This window comes from Peromyscus californicus, unplaced genomic scaffold (assembly GCF_007827085.1).
Source record: "Peromyscus californicus insignis strain IS unplaced genomic scaffold, ASM782708v3 Scaffold_16__1_contigs__length_79575227, whole genome shotgun sequence".
In the NCBI taxonomy this organism is placed as follows: domain Eukaryota; kingdom Metazoa; phylum Chordata; class Mammalia; order Rodentia; family Cricetidae; genus Peromyscus; species Peromyscus californicus.
Genome location: NW_026294458.1, coordinates 42094574 through 42117848, shown reverse-complemented (window position 1 = coordinate 42117848; position 23275 = coordinate 42094574). Strand labels below are relative to the sequence as shown.

The 23275-nt window shown below is 36.3% G+C and overlaps 1 protein-coding gene across 1 annotated transcript; it reads left to right on the top strand.

Annotated features, from left to right (window-relative positions):
• Positions 1–21620: 21620 nt before the first annotated feature.
• Positions 21621–22541, top strand: LOC128111550 (olfactory receptor 5AC1-like). The gene has a single exon (XM_052739803.1). The coding sequence runs from the start codon at positions 21621–21623 to the stop codon at positions 22539–22541; it is 921 nt and encodes a 306-aa protein (XP_052595763.1).
• The last annotated feature ends 734 nt before the right edge of the window (positions 22542–23275 follow it).

The following is a 23275-nucleotide window of genomic DNA, read 5'->3' as shown; positions in this document are numbered from 1 at the left end:
AAAACAAAAAAACAAATTTAGTGGGAAGCTTGCTGGATGGCTCAGCAGTACAATACTTGCTGCCAAGCCTGGCAACCAATTAGAAGGCCAGCACTCACTTGGTGGAAGGAAAGACTTGACTCCAGAAGGTTTTCCTCTGACTTGAACACCATGGTATGTACCCCCTACCATCAATAAAAAATAAATGAATTAATACTAAAAAAAGTTAATGGAGAATAATTAGAAAAGTTATAAATTTTATAAAACTTCTACCATTTATTTTCACACGAATATTGTTACACCCCTTTCATTCCTGACTAATAGATGACAACTGATTATAACTTTTTTCTGTAATTGAAACCTTCAAACAGACTATTAAATTAATTTTTCCTTGTCTAAAGTAAGGATGAGTATAAGACAATTATGTAAGTGTGTGACCTTTTTGTCCTTCTGAAAATGTTGGATATAGACTTCTGAATATGTAACATAAAGAAAATATGTCCACATATACATGACATGTTATGTCTCACCTTTTAATTAAATTTGAAGAGTCTATGAGTCCTATAACCCGCAGCCCACAGAGGACAGACTGGCTTGATGCATGTTGGTTCTGTTTCCTCCACATCTATCTTGTCTATTCTGATGAATGGGCTCCAACCCAAGCAGGTAGTTTTTTGTGAGTGAAGACTCTGAAAAGATCATGTTTCAATTTTACCTATTAAACAAATAATGTAAAAGCTATTGCTTTTAATAAATTTGTTACTCATATGGATTTACCTTTTGCATTTGCCAAATGTTAATATATGTGTGACTTGGTAGCATATATATATCTGCTGTTTCACAAAAGCCTGTACTAATTTACAGCATGACTCAGTTAGTAGGGAAATATGTATTATTATATTTTCTCAGCCATATTTATTTAGAGCAGGAGAAAGGATAAACAGCTGCAGACAGTTCATGCTTCAGGTAGAAAAACATTTTGAAAATACGTCACAATGAAAATCTATTATTCTCTTTTAATTTCTTTCTTTCCATGATCACCCAAGAGAGTCAAAGCCAATACCTGCTTTTTTGTACAAGATAGTCTTGAATAGTATACATTCTGAGTGTATTTTTATTTTTGTGATATCTTTGTAGGAGGTAGGAGTTGTGAGCTTTCCCTCTGGTACAGAACATATGACATTTGTCTTTCTGGGTCCAGTTTACTTGACTCAATATAGTATTTTCCAATTCCATCCACTTACCTACAACTTCGTGATTTCATTTTTCTTATTGTATACCACATTTTCATTATCAAATCATCTGCTTAGGGAATTCATGTGGTTTACATTTCATCGCTATTGTGAAGAGAGTGGTAATGAGCACAGTCGGACATGTTTCTGTGGTGTAGGATGGTGAGTACTTTGGGCCTATACCAAGGGGTGGTGTATCTGGGTCACGTGGTAAATTTACTGCTTTCTATTCCTTAAGTGTGCCATTTAGACTTTGTGTCTGTTTAGTTGATACAGTAAATAGATGGTGTCTCTGCTACACACACACACACACACACACACACACACACACACACACACACTACATGTTTTTTCAAGAAGACCCTCTCTAATTTGCAGCGTGATCTATGAAGTAGAGAACTGCACTGCACTGAGTGGTGAATGCAGCACAGACAGTTGAGGGAGGCAGAACAGGATTGTAATGCTGTCGGGTCCTGTGTCAAACAGGGCACAATGGACCACACATTTCTATAGGTGCAGACTCTGTAAAAGTTGTGAGCTTCAGAGGATGCCTGGACCAGTCTACTCTAGTGACCAGCTTAGCAAATAACCTAGCTGTCATCATAGAGCCTTTGTCCAGTGACTGATGGAGGCAGATACAGAGATCGATGGCCAGGCACCAGGCTGAGCTCTGGGAATCCAATTGATGAGAGAGAGGAGAGATACTGCAGGCAAGGGACGTCGAGATCACGATGGGAGGACATGCAGAGATGACTGGCCACACTAGTGGAAACCCATGAACTGTGGATTGGTGGCTGTGGAGTCCCCATGGGACTGGACTAGGACCTCTGGATATGGAAGACGGTTGTTTGGCTCGAACTGTTTGGGGGGGCACCCAGGCAGGGGGATCGGGATCTGTCCCTGGTCTATGGGCAGGTTTCTGGAACCCAGTGCCTGTGGTGTGACACCTTGCACAGCCTTGGTGCAGTGGGAAGGGGCTTGGTCCTGCCTAGGCTCTGTGGGAGACCCTTGGGAGACCTCAATTTGGGGGATGCGGAGATGCGGGGTGGCTTGGGAAAGAGGGCTGGGGATGGGAGGAGGGAGAAGGGGGGAATCTGTGGATAGTATGTGGAGTGAGTAGAAAATTTCTTAATAAAGAAAAATGAAAGAAAAAAAATGTTGTGAGCTTGCCCTGTACTGAAGAGTCAGAAGATATTGGTAAGATTTAAGGCTCTTCTGTCTGTTTCCAAAAGACCAAACATCACTTCTGCCTCATATTTTCATGTACTATTATCCAGGTTCAGTTATCTGTTACAAGTTTCCTGAGGTTGAGAACTTAAAAGAGGAAAAGCTTATTTGTTCAGCATTTAAGAGATATCTCTCAAATCTATGTCAGAAAAGCTCTTTTTATCACTAGTTGGCAATTAACACAGAACTTCACAAGTAGCCAAAGTACAGAGGATTAGAAACTCTGCAGTGATCAGTTGTAAATGGGACAGCAATATTATACCCCTTCCTCCCAAGGAAGAGTATCATTGTAGAAGATGGGGATGAAAGACTGTAAAAGCCAGAGGCAGTAGATGACTACAAGTAAACAGTGTCTTCTGCACACAGTACAACATCTATACATATTAATTCATACATGTTGGGACACCATGCACAAGGTCTGTGCAAGTTCAGGCCAGACAAAATCCCAGAGTGGAGGGAGGTGGGTGGGCATGACTTCCCATTCCTAGCTAGGAGAAAATGATAATTGACAGTTGTCAAAAGATGGAGTGTTAGTTTCTTATGAGTGTGTAGATAGAGTAAGCACAACATATTTTACAGGTCTATGAGTAACTAACAGTATATTGGAAACACTAATGGGTTTCTGAGACAGTGAGAATGCCAACTTGAATGGTATGTTATGAGAGTGAATCTGGAGGGAGATAGGAGAAAGGGAAAAAGATGTTTAAGTACAATGTATGAAAGCCTCAAATAACTAATAAAAATATCAAGAGATATTTTGTTTGATGGCTACTTGGCATGGTTACTCAAAGGCTTGGGGTAAGAAAGAACATCATGGCAGAAATAAGTGGTAGAAAAAACCAGATTGTTTCATCTTTCCAAGAAATAAAAGGTGAAATGTTTATAATGCCTAGAACCACTTCAAAGACTTACTTCAGTAAAATATTTTGTTCTTTTTGCACCACCTCCTAAAGTTTCTACCACCTCCCCAAAACACAATATTTGGGCTCCAAGGCTTGAACAAACTAGCAGTTTGGGAGTATCTATGTGTGGTGGTATTGTGTTCCCTAAAATATTGTGCACCCTAATATACTTATCTGGGGTCAGAGAACAGAACAGCCACAATATTAAACATAGAAGGTAGGCAGTGGTAGCACATGCCTTTAATCCTAACATTCCAGAGGCAGAGATCTACCTGGATCTCTGTGTGTTCAAGGATACAGCCAAGCATGGTGACTCTCACCTTTAATCCCAGAAAGTGAGCCTTTAATCCCAGGGAGTGATGGCAGAAAACAAAAAGGTGTATAAGGTGTGAGGACCAGAAACTAGAAGCTTTTAGCTGGTTAAGCTTTAGGCTTTCGAGAAGCAGTTCAGCTGAGACCCATTCTGGATGAGGACTCAGAAGCTTCTAGTCTGAGGAAACAGGATCAGCTGAAGAACTGGTGAGGTGAGATAGATGTGGCTTGTTTTGCTTCTCTGATCTTCCAGGATTCACCCCAATAACTGGCCTCAGGTTTGATTTTATTAGTAAGAACCTTTTAAGATTCATGCTACATCTGGTGTATCCTTTGTGGTACAAGTTCATAAAAAAGCTGCTTGCCTGTGGCCTTGTGGACCCCAGCTCAGACCCGAGCCACACGTTGCCAGTTATGATGGCACATTGGTTGAATTTACTGAAGGAGGTAGAGGCAGGAGGATCCTGAGTTTGAGGCCAGCCTGGGAGGCTTGCTAAGGAGAAGCTTTGCCAGGAGTCCAGCCCCAAAGGTGGTGATGGGACCATGGAGACTGCTGCTGCTGCTTTGAGTTTCATCGTGTTGGTGACTGCAGTGATGCTGTTACCTGGGGACAAAAGATTTACTGCTGCTTATTCAGAGAAGAATTGCCCGGACCATCATGTTACAAGAAAGCATTGGCAAAGGTCAGTTTGGAAAAATTTGGCAAGACAAATGGCGGGGAGAAATTGCTGTGAAGATATTCTCTTCTAGGGAAGAACATTCGTGGTTCCAAGAGACAGACATTTATCAGACTGTGATTTCTCCAAACCACAGAGGAGGCACAAAAAAAAAAAAAAAAAAACTGCAGCTAACCACGACCACACCCAACAGCAACTTTGAAATCTTCAAAAGGATGATGGGACCCCACAAAGATATTCCACATGGACTATGGTAAAGCCATTAAGCTGATTAACACCAAGGAAAGATCGGCTTTGGACTACAAACTGCTCAGGACAATTTCCAGAGATGGCTAGCTGAGATGATCCAGATTCATAGACTACTTGAACAAGGACTTGAGACAAGCCCTGAATTTTCTCATTATGCAGCAATTGGACAAATGATACAGGACTTGACAATTAACCCCCCAATTTTTTCTTTTCAGGATTCCCTAAAGATGTCTTCACCCCCAGAAAGCAGAAAGTAATTTTAAGAAAATGACGCCCATATTCCCAAGAGGTGGGGTGGGTGTTTTTTGGTCGTTCAATGGCTTATGGATAATTGTCATTGTTTATGATGGTTGGTTACAAGTTGTTAATTGTTAATGGCCAGGAAAAAGGCTAAACAAGGAGATTAGATTCAGAGTTTTTGTTTGAAAAAAGAAGAAAAAGAAAAAAGAGAATATAGATATGAGGTAGATCATTGAATTTATTCAGAGAAAAAACATAAAGCAATAATAGGATAAATGGGTAGATCATTGAATCTACACTAAAAAAAAGGGGGAAGATATAAAAATGACAAAAGGCAGATTACTGAATCTATTATGAAAAGAAAAAAGAGAGAATATGGATATGATAAGGTAAAAAGGTCAATTATTGAGTCTACTTTTAAAAAGGAACTACTTGTTTTAAATAGGATAAGTAATGAAAATTTTTTGTCTGAGTTTATCAAATATTACTGGACTGGACATTGTTAATATATATATATTGGGTTTTTTTTTTGTCTGAATCTGTCTGATGATAATGGACTACACATAGTTAATATAATTCTTGACTGTATATATTGTATATACTTATTAGATATAGTTTTTCTTGTATTAGTTATAAGCTTTTTTTAATTTTAGACAAAAAAAGGGGAAATGTGGTGGTATTGTGTTCCCTAAAATATTGTGTACCCTAATAAACTTATCTGGGATCAGAGAACAGAACAGCCACAATATTAAACATAGAGGGTAGGCAGTGGTAGCACATGCCTTTAATCCTAGCATTCCAGAGGCAGAGATCTACCTGGATCTCTGTGTGTTCAAGGATACAACCAAGCATGGTGACTCTCACCTTTAATCCCAAAAAGTGAGCCTTTAATCCCAGGGAGTGATGGCATATAGCAGAAAGGCATATAAGGCATGAAGACCAGGAACTAGAAGCATTTGGTTGGTTAAGCTTTTAGGCTTTGAGCAGCACAGTTCAGCTGAGATCCATTTGGATGAGGACTCAGAAGCTTCCAGTCTGAGGAAACAGGATCAGCTGAGGAATTGGCAAGGTGAGGTGGCTGTGGCTTGTTCTGCTTCTCTGATCTTCCAGCACTCACCCCAATAACTGGCCTGAGGTTTGATTTTATTAAAAGAACCTTTTAAGATTTGTGCTACATCTAAGAGCCATACCTTAAATAAATCTCACAAATAAATACAAAAATAAAGATGATATTAATTTTGTATTTGTTGTTTAGAGTATGGTAAACTTTGCAACACACATTTTTGGTCCTCTGAATACAGTCTTTGACTAGCAATACAGGCTGTATTCATCTCTAGGACATATAATACAATGAAAGAAAGGATGGGAGCTAGAAACACAAGGAGGAATCCATTGACTTCTTATTTTGAACTCTGAATTTTTGCAAGAGTCACTTTTTAGTAAGAAAAATCCACATTCAAAAGAGATAGCTCAGTTATTGTAATGTTTATCTAGTCACATTACAGAGACCAGATTTGGGAAGACACTTTCCAATTTTCTATCTAAGGACACAGGAAAACAAAAACCCCAAACTAAACCCTACAGCTTATCATATAAGAGACTGGACACTGTTTATGACCCTGGGAGATCAGAGTAAAATTTCGTTAATCTGAAAGGATGAACCACATCCAGGGCCTGTTCCAACTTAACCCAAACAACTAAAGCAGGAATGAGGCTAAGACTTGAAGGTGGGAATGGGTATGTAGGAGGGGAGAATACAGGGCATCTTTGGGATCAGGAAGAATGTAGCCACTTATTATGCAATTACAGAGATGACAAACTCCAGTTCCAATTTATATTGGTTAATTTCTCTATAGTGAAAGCTTGACTGACTGATAGCTGAGATCTCTGGGACTTGGGTTGTACTATTTATTTATGCAGGTAGATTTTAGTAGTAGGAAAACACTTCACCTGATATCTCATTTTGCTATACCAAGTTACAAAGGTCTATACATTAGACAGAAAATTAAATAAGAGAATAGAGCTCTATTTAGAAGAAGTGAGTGGAGAGGCTGCCCATAGTCCTTCTCCTCTCTCTCTGTTCCCCCAGACCCTATCACCTAGTCTCATCCCTAGTGCTGTAATGAACACCAGCCTTCCCTCCACCCTGTCCATATTTCCTGTGGATCCCACAGACCCTCCACCCTGGCATCCCTTCCCCACCTTATTGCTGTGTTCCAGCCCCAACTCAGGTGGACACCCCCTGCTCAACCACAGGCCACCTCTGCCAGACGACCTTGTAGGCTGCCTCTCTGTCACCCTAGACCCAGTCCTCAGGATTGGTCCTAGCATTACAAAAGAGATCTGCTACTGGCTTCCCCTTTCCCCTCCCTCCCACAGAAGCAAGCATTCTTTGTGATTACATCAGCTGAGCAGGATGGTACAATAAACAAAACATGCCACCACACTCTCTGAAAATCCAGAGAGGAAACAGAAACCAAATAACAGAACAGCAACCCAACCACAACAAACTCAGAAATCAGCAACTAGACCTGTAACCCCAAACCCAGAACACATCAGTAAAAGCCAGGGCATTATGTCTCAGACAGAGTAAAAGCTATCCTACACAACAGACTGAATATTCCAAGATAGCTGAAACACAAGAAAAACCTTAAAACAGCTTTTATGAATATAATAGAGGTCCTTAAAGATGAAATGAATAAGTCTATTAAAGAAGGCCATTAAAAACAAACAAACAAATGGTTGAAAGAAACTAATAAAAATGTTTAAGATCTGAAAATAGACATGGACACAATAAAGAAAGCTCAAACTAAGGAATTCTGGTAGTGAAAAATTTGGGAATCTGAAAAAGAACTTACAGAGGCAAATTTCACCAACAGAATACAGGAGATGGAAGAATCTCAGGCATTGAAGATACAATAGAAGAATCAGTACACCAGTCAAAGAAAAATGATAAGTCTAAAAGACTTCTGATACAAAACATCTAGGAAATCTGGGACATTATGAAAAGACCTAAGAATAATAAGAATAGAGGGAGGAGAAGAATACAGGCTCAAAGACCCAGAAAATATTTTCAGCAAAATCATAGAAGAAAAATTTCCTAACTTAAAGAAGGAGAGACTTATACAGAGACAAGGAGGATTCCACACACCAAAATACGTTGGACCAGAAAAGGAAAAACCCTTGACAAATAATAATCAAGACATTAAACATACAGAACAAAAAAATATTAAAAGCTGCAAGGCAAAAACAAAACAAAACAAGTAACATACAAGGCAGACCTATTAGAATTACACCTAACTTCTCAATGGAGACTCTAAAAATCTGAAAGGCCTGGAGAGATGTGCTGCAGAATCTAAGAAACCACAGATTCCAGCCTAGATTACTATACCAAGTAGTTTTAAATGTGCATTAGTGTTTTGCCATGAAAATTTTGGGTCCCCTGAAACTGGAGTTATAGACAGTTTGGAGCTACCATATGGGTGCTGGGAGTTGATCCCAGGTCCTCTGGAAGAGCAGTCAGTGCTTTTAACTGCGGAGCCATCTCTGCAACACCCCCAATGAAAGTTTTAATCGAAGTATATGGGGAAAATAAGATATTCCATGATAAAGTCAAATTTAAAAATATTTATCTACAAATCCAGCCTTACAGAAGGTGCTAGAAGGAAATCTCCAACCTAAGGATGTTGGGGAATATTATTTCAGTGTGCTGCATTTTTTTTCCTATGGCTTTTTATTAACAATTAAGGATGTGTTTGATTAAATAAAATTAACCTGTAGTAGGAGGCTGGATAAAAAAATAGCTAACCTTCTCCATTTGCTGGCATCTTCCAAAAAACCAGCATCCTTCTCTCAGCTCCCACTTAAAAAACCTTGCTACATGTGGTTCCACCTCACCACTTCCTGTCAGATACTTGCCAACTCACTTAAAAATAACATTCCCCAACATTTTGCCTTTTTTCTTCTAAACAGGTTTAGAAAGTTTTTTTTTCCTAAAATAATTTTACCATTTTTTCTAATGAAAGCTTTTAACTTTAACATACTAAGACTGTATACAATTAGAACAATTATCAAGTAAAGATTGTATTCACAATGTACTAAATTCCAATTTGTTTGTGTCTGGTAAATTTAAAGAAAATACTCCATAATTTATCCTATCTTAGTAAATCCAAAATTTTATACCTAATTTATGTTCTATCATATCTAAGGACAACTACAGCTATAATTATCTAGTCTTATACTCCATCAAAGGACCAAAAAGAATATAATATTATTTAAGTAAACAAAAAGAGCATTACAAACAACTTCTAAAAACTCTAGAAATGACAGAGACATATAACTGCCTGGACAGTCACCCAAAGTTCTTTAACATTGGGGCATCCATTTTCAGACTACAGTCTATAGTATCTGGCAGACTTTTTAATGAAGCAGGAAATTTGAAAGACTATCGCACCTATATTGACAAAGCTTGTCAGTCACTTTCCTCTGTGTCCTGCAGAATATCTGGCAAATTCTTCTGTGAAGCAGGAATTTTGAAGGACTGTTCTGCCTTGTTTTGGCAAAGTTCAATAGTCTTTTTTCTGTGTGTCCTGCACGTCCAGTCTGCACAGCGTATTGTCAGCAGTCAAAGGCAAGAGCAGTTTCTTTGCCCAGTGGCTAACTTGCCACAGTGAAAGTAAATTCCATATATGGAGTTTCTTCAATGCCCATCATCTCTGAAGTGAATTGGTGCTGCCAGGAGCAGATGTGTCTCATTGTCATGGAAAACTTTAGGTTAACAAAACATTTTAAATGACATATTCTTTAGGTCTTTGAAGTGTTTGAAAACCACTTATCTATCTAAAATATACCTACTTAACCTAGAAAACATATCTAATGTGACTACAGGTTTCATTACTATAGATTTACTACTAACCTCAATTCTTATTTATTCATCACATTTTTAACTTTTTTTTTTTTTTCTGAGACAGGGTTTCTGTGAAGCCCTGACTGTCCTGGATCTCACTCTATAGACCAGACTGGCACCGAACTCACAGAGATCCACCTGGCTCTGTCTCCACCACCGCCACCCGGCTCATGCATTTTTAAATGAACTACAAAAGAATAGAAACATATATACAGTGTAACAAAAATAACTTTAAATTTATATCAATATACTATATTGACCTACATGATAAACATCCATAACCTACCAAATAACCGAAGATGACCCACCCCATCTCTTGGAAATGTGGGTGTAGTATTCTCCAAACTGCTTCCTATTGTCTGTGGACAAAGCATCTTTAGGGTACATGAGAAAATTTGAGATAGTGGCCAAGTCTTGGGAAGATCAGCTGTAACCTTTGTTGATAGATATCACCTGTGAAGATTCAGAAGGTCTCCCTTGATCACACCTGATCAATATCATTCCCAAAGGAATCCACAGTCTCTCATCTCCTATGGGAACAAAACTCTAAAGCGTTTTTGATCTCCATTTGATAAATATATTTTTTGACTTTTTTTTAAAGTTAAGATATTTCTAAAGTATCTAGATTGGTTCAGTTAGCAGTCCAGTTCACAATCTCACATCTCTGAGCAGCTATTGTCTGCTTGTCAGCATTCAAAAAAAAATTCAAAATCAACACAATAACATACAGGATCCAGACTTCCTGTGTATTTCCTATCTTATGTGGCTTTTTTCTTTTATATTACTTTTACTGTTTCCTTAAAGACTTCATTATTTTTAAACTATTTATTTATTTCTATGACTGTCCATACCCTTTTTCTCTCTTTCTTAAGCCTATGCATATTGTTAAACACACTGAAACCTGCTTAGAGGGTTTTTTCCCCCCCAAATCTGGACCTCTTTTACTGTGTATCTCTTAGCTTTTTTTGATCATGTGAGCAAAGTTTTAAACCGCTAACCTACACCTGAATCCTCCACAAGGCTCTCTAGGCTGGCTCTGCCCACCTACAGCTCTCATCCTTATTAGAGATATGTGACCAGGAACTGCATCCAGCCATCCTAGATGTAGGAATCAGGTTTTACTAAGATTGCCATTTTTTTTAATTTAGCACTGCTACCTGAACAGCAGTGCCTCTTTTGGGGGCCTGTCACCCAGCCCCCAAATAAATCATACATAGAGTCTTATAACTACTTATGAATGCCCAGCCTTAGCTTGGCTTGTATTTTGGCAGCCTTTCTTAACTTTAAATTATCCCATCTACTTTTTGCCTATGAGCTTTTTCCTTTCCTTCTGTATATTTTACTTTCACTCTTACTCTGTGATTGGGTGGCTGGCCCCTAGCATCCTCCTCCTCTCCTTTTTCTCTTGCTCTTTCTTCTGCTCTTTTCTCCCAGATTTCTCCTATTTCTTCTCTCTTCCTGCCAGCTCTGTCTATCCTTTCTCCTGCCTCACAATTGGCCAGTCAGCTCCTTATTAGACCATATTGTGTTTTAGACAGCTTCACAGAGTTAAACAAATGTAACTTAAACAAAAGCAACACACCTTAAAATAATATTCTATAACTATACCCATGAAGACACAGAAAATAATCTCACACCTGAAAAATCAAAAGAACAGAAATACACACACACACACACACACACACACACACACACACACACACACAAACACACTCACACACCATCCCACCACCATCATCAACAACAAAATAAAAGTAATCTACGATCATTGATCATTGATGTCTCTCAATATCAATGATCTCAATTCTCCAATAAAAAGACAGACTAACAGAATGGATGCAAAAACAGGATTCATACTTCTGCTGCATCCCAGCAACAGGCTTCAATACCAAGGATAGGCACTATAGTTTAAATCACATACTGATCTTCACATACTGATAGTGGAAGACTTTAATACCCCACTCTCATCACTGGACAGGTCATCCAGACAAAAACTAAACACAGACATACTGGAACTAACAGGCACTATACATCAAATGGACCTAACAGAGTTTCACATGACATTTCACCCAACACAAAATAATATAACTTTGACTCTGTTACCCATGGAATATCCTCCAAAACTGATCACAAATTCAGACACAAAGCAAGCCTCAACAGATACAAAAAGAATGAAACAACTCCCTGCATCCTATCAGATCAACATGGATTGAAGCTGGATATCAATGACAACAGAAAAGATAGAAAACTTACAAAATCATGGAAATTGAGCAACTCTCTCTTGAATGAAAAATGGCCAAATAGAAATAAAGATTTCCTAGAATTCAATGAAAATGAATACACAGCATACCAAAATATATGGGACATAATGAAGCCTGTGTTAAGTGGACAGTTCATAGCACTAAGTGCTTACATAAAAAAAAAATATGAAGAGATCGCCTACTGGCAACTTAACTTCATATCCGAAAGCTCTAGAACAAAAAGAAGCACACCTAAGAGGAGTTGATCACAAGAAATAATTAGAGGGATGAAACCAATAAAATAGAAACGAAGAAAACAATACAAAGAATCAACAAAACAAGAAGTTGGTTCTTTGAGAAACTCAACAAGATAGATAAACCCTTATCATTGTATGTTTAGTGTTTTGACTATTGTGTAGGGAGGGGATTTTCTTTTATGATCCAATCTATTTGGTGTTCTATAAGGTTCTTGTACTTTTATATGCCTTTCCTTCTTTAGGTTAAGAAAATTTGCTTCCATAATTTTGCAAAATATATTTTCTGGGTTTTTGACCTGGAATTCTTCTCCCTTTTCTATTCCTATTATTCTTAGTTTTATCCTTTTCACAATGTCCCAGAATTATTGGATATTTTATGTTAGAAATTTTTTAGATTTAACGTTTTCTTTGATTGATGGATCTACTTCTTCTATCCTATCTTCAGTGCCTAAAAATCTCTCTTCTATTTCTTTTATTCCATTGGTGATGCTTGTATCTGTAGTTCCCTTTTACTTACTCAGATTTTCCATTCCCAGAATTACCTCAGTTTGTGCTTTCTTTATTGCTTCTACAATTAATACTGTTTAACCAATATTTTTATTATTAAAACTCCATGTTTGTATAGTTCTTATAAACCTAAACCTGACCAATATTGTAAAGCACTGAGGTACTTGTTATTCTAAAACTCTTTTCTAAGAAGTAACAAAACCACCAGACACCTTCCACTGGATAAGGAAATGTGCCTTGTTTCTTGGTATCCAGTGACTGGCCTATATCTGTAAAATAAATCCAACCTTCTCCATCACATGCATGTAAACCCACAACTCACTTAAAACTCAAGTCAAACTTGAGAAACATTCCCCAGAAGCAAATGACCTCAGACATTTTACAGCTTTTGAATGCGATAGAATAAGACCCCTGCAAGTCTATTTGTGTGCTGCCATTATTGATTGCACCAAACTCTGTTGAAATTGAAGGCAGCATCCCTTAATGCACATGTACAAAAGGTAAGTGAATAAGTGAAATTTTCCCTATGTGGTTATGTTAGTGAGGAGACTGATACAGTAGCTCCTTTGTCTTGCTAGGAAGACAGTTATTAGTTCACCCCACAAGGCAGACTTAAGTAACATGTTCTCCTCTGTTATACTTTGCATTGGTTCTCATCTACAATGATAATAATATCTGTTGTATTTTTTTTAGCGTTTATCTTATAATTAAGTGGTGAAACTATTTAAGTTGGACTTGCTCATCAGAATTATAGAAGGTTCTTTTATACTTTTAATCATTAATTATACTAGTTCCATAACCAATAAAATTTCTTGTACTAAATGTTCTTTTTTTTTTTTTTTTTTTTTAAGACAGGGATTCTCTGTGTAACAGCCCTGGCTGATCTCTGACTCTCTTTGTAGACCAGATTGGTCTCAAACTCACAAAGATCTGCCTGCCTCTGCCACCCAAGTGCTGGGCTAAAGGCATGTGCCACCACTGCCCGGAAAATGTTCTTTAATCCAAATTTCTAAAGGAAATCTTTCAATCTACTCAAATCAGGGACTGTAAACTGCTTGTTCATTAGTTCTTCAGGAAATCAAAAAATGTGATTGGAAACTGTCCATTTAACACATAAAAACTTAATTTTACCAACAAGGAGCAGAGCTACATCTAATGCATCATCATTGCACAGGAGGAACTTTTAATAACTGCTGTTGTCTTGTTGGATTGGGGCCAGGAGCTCTCACTCTTCAGATATTGAACAGATATCAATCCAAATGAAACAAGCCATCCTGATTCATTTATTTCCTTGAAATCTCCTTAAAAAACCCTTTAACATTAACTATCTCTTTTGAAACTATGAAATGTGTTCATGTATCTGATATTGATGCCTCACAGCTGTTAGAAATATTATAAATATCAGTTTCTATGAATAACTTCAGTAACATGGCTACTTTCCTCCAAGGCTTTAAAACTGATCTTTCTAGTTTTCATTGGATAGTATTACAAGATAATTAAGTCTTACACACTCTTGAAGTCCAACAAAGAAGTACATTAAAGATACAGAAGTTAAGACCTAGACTAACCTCAAACCAAGGTCATGTTAGTGAACCTAAGTCAGCATCACTACAGTTCACCATTTAGTGAATGATACATCACACATGATCATGAACATAAGATATGATTCATATATTCAAACTCTTTATTGATGATCTATAATAAGAGATAATGCTACTGATTTCTAAAATAATAATGTTCATTTATAATAACATTATAATAATTATCCATCATTTCTCTAAAAAATGATTTTCTGACAAGAAAGCTAAATATTAGTCAAAAAACCATGAACATAATGATATTGAATTTTATTAAACTTGAATCTGTAGATTGCTTTTAGTAAGATGTTAATCCTACTAATCCATGAACATGATAGATCTTTCCACCTTCTGATATTTTCTACATTTTCTTTCCTTAAAGATTTGAAGTTCTTGTCATATAGGTCTTTCACTTGTTTGATTAAAGTTACCCTAAGATATTTTATATTATTTGTGACTATTGTAAAGGGTATTGTTTACCTGATTTCTTTCTTAGCCTATGTATTGTTTGTGAATAGAAGGGCTACTGATTTTTTAATTAATCTTGTATCCAGACACATTGCTGAAGGTGTTTATCAGCTGTAGGAGCTCAATGGTAGAAAATTTGGGGTTGCTTATGCATACTATTATATTATCTGCAAATAATGATACTTTGACTTCTTTCCATTTTGTATCCCCTTGATCTCCTTTTGTTGTCTTATCACTCTAGCTAGATCTTCAAGTACTATATTGAATAGTTATAGAGAGAGTGGACAACCTTGTCTTGTTCCTGATTTTAGTGGAATTGCTTTGAATTTCTCTCCATTTAATTTGGTATTGGCCATTGGTTTGCTATATATTGCTTTTATTATGTTTAGGTATGTTCCTGAATCCCTGATCTCTCCAAGATTTTATCTTGAAGGTGTGTTTGATGATGTTGCATTTTGGGGTCAGGTAGAAACCTAGTGGAAAGGAAACTCCCATGAATCTACAAGGATGACTCTACTAAGACTCTTAGCAATAGTGGATAAGTAGCCTGAACTGGCCATCTCCTGTGATCATATTGCTAACTACCCCAATTGTCATCAGAGAACCTTCACCCTGTGACTGATAGAAACAGATGCAAAGATCCATAGCCAAGCACTGGGCCAAGCTCAGGGAACCCTGCTGAAGAGAGGGCAGAAGAATTGTATGAGCCAGAGGAAGTCTAAGTCATCACAAGGGAACCCACAGAAACTACTAGACTTATAAGAGCTCACAGACTCTGGACCAATAACTAATGTATTAGCTGGCTTCCAGGAACCTATTCCTCATACTGGGTTGCCTTGCCCAGCCTTAATACAAGGGGAGGATCTTATTCCTACCTTAACTTGATATGCCATGCTTTGTTTACACCCATGGGAGACCTGCCCCTTTTTGAACAGAAACAGAGGAGGAGTGGATTGGGTGGGGAAAGGAAAAGAAGGGGGAGGGAATGGGAGAGAGGAGGGAGGAAAAACTGGTCAGGATGTAAAATAAATGAATAAATTTAATTAATAATAAAAAAGTACAAAATTTTTATTAAGCTTTTGAAAATACTCATACTGTCTGTTTGAAACTTTGTGTTTTAGCCCCACCTGACTTTATTTCTTCTTCATTCTCTCTTTTTCTTTTAAAATTATAATATAATTATATAATTTCTCCTCCCATTTCCTCCCTCCAAACCCTCCTATGTACTCTTCCTTGCTCTTATTCAAATTTATGACCTTTTTTCATTAATTGATATTAATGGGGAAGACCATTTCACCCACTCTCAGCATTCCTTATTTGTCTATAATTCTTTGTGTAGGGTTGAGGCCTCATGGGCTTTCCTTTATTCCCTTTAGAATGCCTGTTGTTGTCCTGTTTTGGTTCATGTTTTGGCATCCATATTGGTGAGACTTTATGGCTATAGCTTCTAGACAATACTAGGAGACACTTTCTCACAAAATACTCCCTGAAACTCTAGAAGTAATCTCTTTGATTACAATTTTTTGGACCCCTCTTCCACAGTCTTCCTTGAGCCTTAGGTGTAGGTATCTTTTATAGATGTATTGCCTGGGTACCACAACTGCATTTTGATTTGTTGTGGTTTTCTGTAATGGTCTCTTTATGTTGTAAACAGAGGTTTCCTTGATGAGGGATGAAGACTATACTTATCTGTGTGTATGCTGACAACTGTTTAGAGTTTAGTTAGGTATTATGCTGGTTTAGTAAAGTAGTAGATGTAGGTTCATCCCCATGAGATTGCAAGTGCCCTCATCTAGCAGGAAGTAATATGAGAAGCTACATCTAAATTCCAAAAATATTGTTTATGAATATTTATTTTTATTTAAAACAGGTTGATTATAAATGCAATCTCTTTCTAAAGAAGAAAAAGGGTATAGTATAGATAATGATAGGATGAAAGTGTAGATTAATGAACCTACTTTTAAAGAACAACTTGTTCAGAAATGTTTTACATTGCTATGGATTTTAGTTTGTTGACACAAGTTTAAACTTCATTTTGTTATACTGTATATATATTTCTAGTCTTGTTTGAGGTATTATGCTTATGTAACTCATTTAGATTAATGGAGAATTAAGAAATACAGATTAATAATTAGTCTTCTATGATAGTCAAACTGATAGTCATGTTAAGTTTTCTAGGTGTACATAGATATAATTCAATTAGGTAGGTAATCTTCACTCACTTCAAAGACCTACAGAATATGGCATTTAAAATGTTTTAAAAATTTAGACTTTCTGGGCAGTGAGACATGTCTGCTCCTGGCAGCACTGATTTACTTCAGAGAGGAGGATGGACATCGGAGACACTCTACATGGAGTTTATCTTCTTCTTGGAAAAATAACCATTTGGGCAAGAAACTGTTCTTGCCTGGACTGCTTGATTGAATGGACATGAAGGACCCATAGGAAGGTGACCACTGAAGTTTGCAAGGCAAAATGGTCCTTCAGGTTCCTGCTTTGCAGAGGAAAATGCCAGACATTCTACAGGACACAAAGAGAAGTGACTGGGAGACTCTAGACCTGTGGGCTGAAAACCGATGCCTCAACTTTACAGAGGAACTTTGGATGATTGTCCAGGCTGCCATCTGACTCTGTCTACTCTCATAAGACTCCCGAAAGTTGCTTGTGTCCTTCTCCCATTTCTCAGGTAGTATTATATCCTTCCAAAATCTTTGATGTAGTTGAAGACTAGATAGTTATAATTTTCTTTGGTTATGAGAAGAGAAAAGATAGATATAAAACTTTAGATTCACAAATATAGGATAAATAGAATATTTTCTTTGATTTTGCCAAATACAAATAGACTAGACATTGTAACTATAATACTTGCTTGATAGTTGTTTTGCTATATTTAATTTTGCTATGTTAAAGTTAAAACCTTCCTGTTTGAAAAAAAGAAATGGGGAAGTGCTGAGGATGTCTTTCTGTATGCTGTGAATGTGTTGCTCTGATTGATTGATAAATAAAATGCTGATTGGACAGTAGCCAAGCAGGAAGTATAGTATAGGTGGGATAAGCAGAGAGGAGAAGGCTTGGAAGAAGAAAGCTGAGTCAGGAGTCACAAGCAAGACATAGAGGAAGCAAGATGTAAAGTACTGGTAAGCCACGAGCCATGTGGCAACTTATAGATTAATAGAAATGGGTTAATTTAAGCTGTAAGAACTAGATAGCAAGAAGCTTGCCATGGCCATACAGTTTATAAGTAATGTAAGTCATTGTGTGTTTACTTGGGTCTGAGTGGCTGAGGGGCCGGGTGGACACAGAAAAACTCTAGCTACAGTTCTCTTCAAAATCCATGACTTCACTAGTCATGGGTATTTAGCTAGGTTTCTGGTATCATGGATTCCCTATTGTTGAGTATGTCTTAAGTCCAGTTGGAGAAATGTTGGGTATTGCCAAGATATGTACACTACTATTGCATGCTTAATTTTATTGTGCAATGCTGTTCATTGTTGTGGTTCATAAACATCATAACTAGGTAGGATTGTTACTTGATTTTCTCCTTTTGAAGCTTATATGTCATTATTTTGGTAAATGAGAGCCTGTTCTTAGGGAGGATGCTTTCAGGACAGTTCTAGCTCAGGCATTATGTCTTCAGTGGTAGGAGCTCATCATCTACCTCTGGGGTGCAACCAAAGGCAACATCAATAGCTTACAGTGTTTTAGAAACTGTGTTTTGGAAAATCCTTTGGTAACTCTGACCAACAACTCAAATAAAGTCTTCTTATGCCTGGTGTTGGGATATTTGTTAAAAGGTTTTTGGCTCTGAGAAGGAGCATTAAAATTCCAGATGGAAAATTTCATTTAAACTCTCTCTATATAGTTATACACAGGCTGGGCAAGTTTTCAGTCCCATCAATAGTGAATGAGGATTTCCTTTTCCCCACAGTCTTTCCAGTACTTGTCAGTTGTTTTATCCTAAGCCAAATTTAGTTGGAAGCCATTTACATCTAAAATACCAGAAGAATCTCAGTGGAATACATGTTTTTATTATCATTAGTTTGTAATGCTTTTGTTTTCAAAATAAAGAAAACATGTGGAAACAATTGTTATAATAAGTTTTCTCATAGTGACTTCTTAATTTTTACATATTATCTGGAGACTGTCTATTCTACTGGGATTCTTTCTTTTAGTAGTATTAAGGGAATTTCAGTGTTAACTTCACAAGTAGCACTTAAGGCAAAAAAAAATCATTTAATCCAAACTCTTCTTAAGGAAAATTAACATGAAGAGAAAAAATGCCTATGCTATCTTTGTTCTTCACCATAAGAGTTCTTCATGATGACTTAAATCTTATTGCATCCACATCCATACATCTTCTTATAGGAATTAGGTGAGGATAGAGTGTTTTATTTGGATGCAATTATTTTTTTAAAGCAGAATCTTTTAATACTTACAGTTTTTTGCTAATTTACAAGGGATATCTCTGTTGAGGGGATTTATCTACAAAATGGAATAGAAAGCAGTACTGATTGGATAAACCCTGAAACATCTTGTCTGATCCTCTTAATCTTTATGTATACACACTTATGTGTTTGTAGACCAGAAATTTGAAGTCAATTATCTGAATGTTTGAAGAACTCTATGCTTAGCCTTTTCTCTATGCTGTTTGTTGACATCAATAAAAACCATAGACTTATAGATTGCTGAGTGTATGCTTCTTGCTGAAGCCAAAACTTTGCAGAGAAAAATTAAAAAAAAAGATTAATGACTTGGATTATGAAAGATAACTGAGTAATTTGGAAGTGTAATTGAGACTCAAAGATTTTGAAAGTTTAAAAAAAAAAGACTCCTAAAAGATAATGCTATGGAACCAATATGCTAGTTAATTATTAATTGTATTCTGACATTGACACAATAAATGTTCCTGTATCAGAAAATTTTTTCCAACTGTTGAGAACCATAGAAGTGTGTGGTGACATCTTAGGATAGTTTGTCCTCATCTGGTTCATGGTTTAGATAGTATTCCTAGATATATGTAGAAAGGATGAAATCAGATATCTAAAGAGTCACTTTCACTGCTGAATTCTTGGTATTCAATAAGGATATTTAATAAGGTATTTAATATGGATAACCTGATGCCTTTGGAGATTTAGTGTAGAATACCTGAATAATTGTTAGACTTATCACCAGCTTTTCTGTTATTTAATGTGCTATTGTGCTCAGTCAAACCCCAAATAAAGTTTGTGTTTCACATTCTCAACAAAAAAATGAAAAGGAATAATTTCTACGTATACATACCTTGTTTCAGAGAAAATACTTTAGCATAACCATATATTTTTTACTGTCTCAAGATTATTCTTTTTAGGATCTTCTTTTTACTTTTTCCAGTCTGTAAAACTTTCAAATATTTTTAAGAGTCTAATTTGCCTTGTTTATCTTTGTCATAGACATTTGCTTTATTATGTTCTCCTCATCTGATTTTCTATTTAAATAAAACTTACAATTTGAACACTTAAATGTAATACATGTAATTATGACACTTGGAATTCTTCCTACTGTGTCTTATTTCTCTATATAAATTTATTTTATTTTTGAGATAAAATTATATTTTGTTTAATCATTTCTCCCCTTCATTTCTTCAACCCTTCCCATATATTCCTTACCTCTGCTCTATTCCCAATTCATGGCTTCTTTTTCTTTAATGGCTGTTATTCACACACACACACACACACATACATACATACATATATATATATATATTCCTAGTTTTATAAGTATATTTATACATAATTAGTACATAAAATCAATGTTGTATACAATGTACTTTCATGTATGTGTTTTCAAGGTCATTTAGTATTGGATAACCAATCAGTATGTTCTTCCAATTAGAAGACTGTTTTTCCCACTCAGCATTCCTTATTTACATGAAGTCATTTGTTGCAGAGTTGTGGCCTCTTTTTTAAATGTTATATTCTAACTTTGAAAACCCCTTTTGTACTATTATAGGAGCAACTGGAGAATTGCCACAATCTTTTTAGAAACATGTGTAATTAAACTATTAGAAGACATTGTCAGCTGAATACTTTTTAGAACTGGCAAGTGTAAGGACAGTTCTCGTATTGATCTTTAATATGCAAACAAATCACTAGTGTATGTATGAGCATGTGTGTTTCCTCTTATAACAGTTATTTTAACTTCTTAGTTATATCACCTCAGTTATTGATTCTATGTCATAAGCTAAGAATGGCAGTATAATAATATAGAAGATATCAAATAATTAGTTTCCTAAATGAGCCAATGATTGGTCAATATAATTTTAGAGAAGAAATTTAAAAAAATTTATCTGAAATAAGAGTTTTATTTATTATCATTTTGTTTGTCTTAGGAAACAATGATATATATTATTAAAACTAAAGTTTTTTTCTGTTTTTGTTATTCAGTATAAAGAATGTAAGCAGTAGTTGAGAAACTAATTGTGCGGTTTTGTACTTTTATCAGGATTGTTTGAAGTAACTGTTATGCATATGCATTAAATATTTTCCATTCTTGTGTATAAAACATAACAGCTATCTATATAACTTAGAGTGACTATGACAGGACTCTAAGACCTTATTGGTGTCTTTAGGCGATTCCTTAATATTTCTCATAAAAACATATCATTAAAATTTGCTGTACCTCAAAATCATTCTAAAAATCTTTGTATGTTAGGTGTATTTGTAAAAACAAATATTCCATTCTCACATGGGTTGATTATTGAGCATCTGAGAGATAAGATGTGATGCTGACATCAACTCTATCTTATTTTAATCTTGGTCATAATTTATTCATCTAAATCTCTTTTCAGTGAGCAGCCTGAAGTGGTGTGATGGAAGGAAACAGGACCCTGCTGACTGAGTTTGTTCTCAGAGGAATAACAGATCGTCCAGAGCTGCAAGTCCCCCTCTTCTTGGTGTTCTTCTTCATCTATGTCATCACCATGGTGGGCAACCTTGGTTTAATCTTTCTCATCTGGAAGGATCTCCATCTTCACACTCCTATGTACTTTTTCCTTGGAAGTTTAGCCTTTGCTGATGCCTGTACTTCATCCTCAGTGACTCCCAGGATGCTTGTCAATATCTTAGACAGTGGTAGAATGATTTCCCTCTTGGAATGCATGGCCCAATATTATGTTTTTGGATCCAGTGCAACTACAGAATGCTTCCTCCTGGTAGCAATGGCCTATGACCGCTATGTTGCCATATGCAACCCTCTGTTCTATCTTGTGGTGATGTCCAACAGAGTGTGCACTTGCCTGATAAGTGTTTCATACATGATTGGTTTTCTGCATCCACTTGTCCATGTAGGACTATTATTTAGATTAACATTTTGCAAGTCCAATATAATAGATCATTTCTACTGTGAGATCTTGCCACTTTATACACTTTCTTGCACTGACCCATCTATAAATGCATTAGTGGTTTTCATTTTTGCTGCTGTCATACAAGCTATTACCTTTATGAGTATCATAGTCTCCTATGCCTGTGTCCTCTTTTCGATCCTGAAAACGAAGACTGAGAGGGGCAGAAGCAAAGCTTTCTCTACCTGCAGTGCCCATCTGCTCTCTGTCTCTTTGTTCTATGGCACTCTTTTCTTTATGTATGTGAGCCCTGGGTCTGGTCCAAGTAAATATAAGGATAAGATATATTCCCTGTTCTACACTATTGTGATTCCTCTGCTAAACCCCTTTATTTACAGCTTAAGAAACAAGGAAGTTTTAGGTGCTCTGAGAAAGCTCATAGAGCCATAAATGCTTGTCAGAAAATTATTTGGTGTTTAATATTTAAATACATCAAAATTTCTAATCTTGTATTACCACATATAGTAGGCTAATATACTGCTAAATAATGAAATGTAATTAGTCTGTGTTATTGTCATAGAAATATAGATTTCCTAATCATTAATGCACATTTTAAAGGCAGATATCAATTATTTATTATTTTAAATCCATACAGATAGATTAAAATTAACTCAGAAAATTAAATCACTTTGTAACATAACAAACTTTAGTGTTTACAGATGTATAAATTTTAATAGTAGTTTGAATTTCTATTTGCAGAGGAAATCCTATATTTGTATAAATCCTTTGTTTAAAATACATTTATGCTTTCCAAATATGCTCAATATGTTTTACTACTTTTAATGCATTTTTATTTAATGGTTAAAAGTGGCAAATGTAAGTTTATTTGTCATAATCACAGGGAAACATATATTCCATATTTGCTGCTCAGAAAGTTTTGATTTTAAGTGAAGCCCTTAATCTATGTGGTAATTTTGCTCATTGCTCACAGAATGTGTGTGTGTGTGTGTGTGTGTGTGTGTGTGTGTGTGTGTGTGTGTGTGAGAGAGAGAGAGAGAGAGAGAGAGAGAGAGAGAGAGAGAGAGAGAGAGAGAGAGAGATATGGAGGCCAGAAGAACATATCAGTTATCTTGCTTTCTCATTCCAACTTAGTGGTTTTGAGACAGGATCTCCCACTTAATGTC